This window comes from Setaria italica, chromosome I (assembly GCF_000263155.2).
Source record: "Setaria italica strain Yugu1 chromosome I, Setaria_italica_v2.0, whole genome shotgun sequence".
NCBI classification, from domain to species: domain Eukaryota; kingdom Viridiplantae; phylum Streptophyta; class Magnoliopsida; order Poales; family Poaceae; genus Setaria; species Setaria italica.
Genome location: NC_028450.1, coordinates 25,500,483 through 25,505,235, shown reverse-complemented (window position 1 = coordinate 25,505,235; position 4,753 = coordinate 25,500,483). Strand labels below are relative to the sequence as shown.

At 53.5% G+C, this 4,753-nt stretch overlaps 1 protein-coding gene across 1 annotated transcript; it reads left to right on the top strand.

The window, feature by feature from the left end:
* Positions 1 to 1,161: 1,161 nt before the first annotated feature.
* LOC101767084 (COPII coat assembly protein SEC16) lies at positions 1,162 to 2,369 on the top strand. The gene is made up of 2 exons (XM_004952552.3): positions 1,162 to 1,254; positions 1,610 to 2,369. The coding sequence occupies exon 2, from the start codon at positions 1,624 to 1,626 to the stop codon at positions 1,975 to 1,977; it is 354 nt and encodes a 117-aa protein (XP_004952609.1). The 5' UTR covers positions 1,162 to 1,254; positions 1,610 to 1,623; the 3' UTR covers positions 1,978 to 2,369.
* Positions 2,370 to 4,753: the final 2,384 nt, after the last annotated feature.

Below are 4,753 nucleotides of genomic sequence, written 5' to 3'. Positions count from 1 at the left end.
TGCGGCGCGTGGCCTTTACTGTACGTGCGAGACCGAAGAGTTCGGCGCCGCCCGGCTATCGTATCCTCACGGCGGGAGGCCGCGTCCGCGTCCATACGATCGCTCGCCTGGACACGTCCTGCTCGTGCTGACGGCACACGCGGCCCGGTCGTTGCCATACTGCCATATTCCCTGTTTTTCTTTGCTCAATCACTAGCACGCACGCCAGTACCCAACGGTCGTGCGCCTCTCTCACTCTCCCTCCCGATGATGCATGCTGCGGCAGAAAACCGGAGACTTCTTTTTTTTTTCGAAAGACAAAACCGGAGACTTCGGCTCTTAGAACATAGAAGATCACAGCAGGACACATGGATTAGCAGTTCCCGCAGTGCAGTACAATTTTCCCATTTCCTTTGTTACAAAAATAATCGGCAGGTCGTGTAGGTGCTGTTGATTAGTAGAGCATAGGCACGCATGGGTTAGGGCCACAGCCATGTGCCGGGCAGCACGTGTGTCCCCCCATGATTGGCAGGTTGGCACGTACGTGCTGACAGTGCGTTGGACTCCCTCTAATCGTGCCATTAGGTGGGGATGCACACATAGCTGGAGGCAGCAAACAAAAGCCCAATTTTTTTTTTTATAAAAAAACCCGGACTCGAGCTCGGCTCGGTCATATTTTTCTGTCACAAAGCACTAGCCTAGTAGGCGCCGCACGCAGGAATGGGCGCAGAGTCCGTGGGCACTCGGCATCAAGATCTACACTTTCTGGCTCAGCACGCCCACAGATCACTGGATAGAATACTCGTTCATACCGTATAATAGTACTCGTATTCGTAGAATCGTCAGTACATACAACACGCACGTACGCGTGTAGAGCTCGGCAGTACCCACGTAGCAGCAGGCCAATCCATCCTGCCAGCGCGCGTACTCGGCCGGGCCCGAATGGCTCCAAATCCGTTTCGCGCGCAAACGACGCGATCCGGCGGGGCAGAGCGGTTACCACCGGGGACGCGGAGGGTATCATCGTCATTCGGACCCACCTGGGGCTGCGCTCAGGGTGGTGAGCCTGTGGGGCCCGCGGGTTTGGGTCGGCGGAGGGACACCCGGGCAGGCCCTCTCTGCCCGGCCTGCCCGCGGGCACCTCGCCGTCGCCGGCTATAAAAGGGACGCCAAGGCCTGGATAACGCAGTTTGGCACTTTGTCAAGTGTGACCGCGTCGTCGTCTTCTTCCTCCAGCCGTTTTATCCTCTCCGTCTCCGCCGTCTTCGTCCGTAGGTAGCCATCTCCGTCTCTCTTATCTTCCGCTCTTCAGCTCAATCTTATCTGCTGGTACTATGATAATATATTAGGATGTTTCTAAGAAGCATGCTAAGATGCACGACTTGCTTATCTTAATCCTCTGTTTCGAGATGGAATTTTGCAACTGTCAGAACTGGAACATCACTAACTGGATGGTGCCTTGATTCGTTCTGACTAGAAGTCGTAGTGGAAAATAAACATCCTTTTAGTGGAATTTATGAACGCGATTTGATTGCCCCTGCTCGCTGCGTTACGCACAAGGATTTTACTCCTTGATTTTGTAAGACGCCGCGTGGTTCGAGTTCTGACGACGATCTATTGGAACCTGCAGGTCGGTGAAGATCCATGGCGTCCAACTACGTTGACACGACGGGCGAGGAGGGCAGGTTCCACGGCCCGCACCACCACAGCGCCAGCACCACCCCGACGGGCGCCGCGGCGTCGTCGCCGCGCACCATGCGCCGCAGCTTCTCGTCCGCGTCCTCCGGCGGCCACAGCCACGGCGGGGGCAAGTGCGTGTGTGCTCCCCCGACCCACGCCGGGTCCTTCAAGTGCCGCCTCCACCGCACCAACTCCCAGGGCCACGGCCACCCGCACCCGTCCCCTCCCACCTCCCCCGCCGGCGGCGCCTCGTCCGGCGCCGCGCCGGCGCAGGGCGTCCCGCCCTCCGCCTCCTCTCGCACCGTCGAGGCCCAGTGAGTCCCGGAATCGTCGCAGACCAAGAACCCAAGAAGCGGAAGCGAGGAGCAAAGGAAGTGAGAGAAGGAGAACAAGAACTTGATCTCGTATCAGAAGAAGGGACCCTATTAGTATTCCTCTTGCTGTGATCCGTGTTATCGGAAGATTTTTGCTTTTGCCTTTCTCTTGTCATTTGTGTGTGGGATCCCTCGATTTCTGCTGCTTGATTCCCCGCCTGCTTCCTTCAGATGATGAATCTCCCCTGCTCCAGTCCTGCTTCTTCTTGCTTCCGTCCGTACTATCCCCATCTCTCAACTGGATCGCCAGCTGAGACGGTGAAAACTGAGACCTATGTAATTACCGCCATTTGCCATTCTAGTATTGAAGTACCACCCTTGTTGTGATGCCTGAGATTAGATCTTGCGTAGATTGCTGATTACTGTAGCGCTTGGGTTTTGCTGAACCATGTCTCCAGTCTGAAGAAGCTGCATCTCTTTGCCGCTTTTCTTTCAGAAGAAACGCTTCAGTTACCAGTTTCCTTTAGGTTAGAGTTGGTAGCATTCGCAAAAAGCTTCATCTTGCCTGGATTGCAGATTGTGATTCCGTGATGGTCTGTGCTTCCGTTGGGAAGAATGATGGCCTATGTGGATTAGCAGGTAGATTTTGCTGAGCCGTGTCTCCAGCGTGAGCAAGCTACCTGTCTTTGCCACTTCCATTTCAGTCTTTCAGATGGCTTGAATTACCAGCTTCTTTTGGTTAGAGTTGGTGCGGTTGATAAAATCGTCATCTATGGCAGCTTGGAACTGTCGAGAGAGGTGATGTTCTAGATTTCTTGGGAGGTGGAAAAGTAGTTGCTCAAGCCTTGAAGGCGGAAACTATGATGTACTGTAGCAACACATTGTCAAATTATGGATTAATTAGGATTAATAGATTCGTCTCGTCGTTTAGATTCGTCTTATGTAATGGGTTTTATAAATAATCTACGTTTAATACTCCTAATTAGTATCTAAACATTCGATGTGACGGGTGCTAAAAATAAGTTAGTGGAAGAAAACGGGACCTACGTGATTACTTTCGTTGGTTGCTGCGTCAATTCACCCCAAAATTCCCCGTTCCGGCTCAGCTTGAGTAAGACGCGCTAGGATAGGGATTAGGATCGCGATTAGGACCGGAGCTCTTCGTCTTTTATCTAGTACTGATAGCATTTCGACATCACCCCCATGTTCTCCTCTACCGGAAGCTGAAAATCTACCTGGGGTTGGCTCTGAGATCCGACCGCAGTGCACGGTACAAGATCAGATGTCTGACAAAACTAGATTCAGAGTTCCAGATCCGTGATCCATCGCGGTGAGTACTGTAATAACGTCCAAATGGAGCAGCTAGCGCTGTACTGTATCTCGGCGTGGTTCGGCCTACTGCAGGATACAAATGCAGTGGTCGTGCTCCTCGTCGCCGGCTGCCCCAACCACCGGGGGTGTCTGGGTCGCCATCATGATCATGTGGAGGCGGTTACGAGAGTGCGGGAGGGGGAGATCATTGCTAGCTGCTGCTGCTGCTGGCAGGAGATGGACGCGAACTGGCCCTTCTCTTTTTCCGACACCGACGAGCTGCGTGATGGGATGGACGGTGCTATGATGATCTCTGCAGTTCTGGGTCAGGTTGGAGCTGCAACTGCAACCGGCGCGATGATTGGTTCCGCCGGCGAACGCACGAAAGATTCTCTCTTAACTGCAGGAACATGGAGCAGATCCGGGGGCCTGGAGGGATGTGTGGACAAACCACATCGACCGGGATCGACCGGGATGTGGCATTGGCAAGGGGTTGCGTGTGTTGGCTGAGGTGAAGCTGCCGCCTGCCGGTACGCGGCGGCGGAATTTGGATGAGGTGGTGGTTCGCCGCGCGGCGAATCGACGTACTTGACGGGGTGGCGCACGAGAGAGGCGCGGGCCGTCGGCGCCAGGAGCCCACGAGTTCTACGCCGTCTCGACGAGAGAGGAGGCCCAACGGACCGCGAAAGAGGCTTGGCAAGGCCCAAGCGCGGGCTCGTGGCGGGCCGCCTGGCGCGGTGAACATCCTCACAATTTCGCGAGCCTAGCTGGCAGAGAAGCTGCTGCGGCCATGGCAAGGGATGCATTGGCTCGTTCATATGTACATCGGTGCTAATTATTGATGGGATTACGGAACTGGAATCGATGGAAGCAGTGCTAAGGGCCTGTTTGGTTATGGATGATTATTTATAAGTTGCTTATTTGCTTATTTGTAGTTGCTTATTTATAAGTCTAGGTGTTTGGTTTGGGTTGCTTATCTGATTGCATATGACATATTTGCCCCTGCCATCCCATTTCCCACTACCCCAACCATTACCAGCTCCTAGTACAGAGGCGGCGGCGGCGGGGCGCGAGCGGCGGTGGGCGGCGGGCGGAAGCGGCGCCAGAGTAGTTCCGGGAGAGAGGAGAGAGAAAGGGGAGAGAGGAGAGAGAATGAGGGTAGGAGGAGTAAAGTGCCCCATAAGCAACCATAAGCAACTCAAAACTTGCTTATTTGCTTATGCATAAGCAACTTATAAGCAACTCTATAAGCAAGAGTGTTTGGGTTATAAGCAACTTATTTGCTTTATTTTTAAGCTGCTTATGGATAAGCAAAGGAAACCAAACAGGCCCTAATTAATGATGGGATTACGGAGCCGGAATCAATGGAAGCAGTTGCTTGCAGATAAGGACTTGCCCTGGCTAGCGACCTCATGCTCAATAAGGTTCGTCTAGTTTGTGATAGCGTCAATGTGACGAGAATTATTAAA

What these genes read in the sequence shown, in the direction of transcription:
- LOC101767084 (XM_004952552.3), top strand. Translation starts at nt 1,624, where the DNA reads ATGGCGTCCAACTACGTTGACACGACGGGCGAGGAGGGCAGGTTCCAC.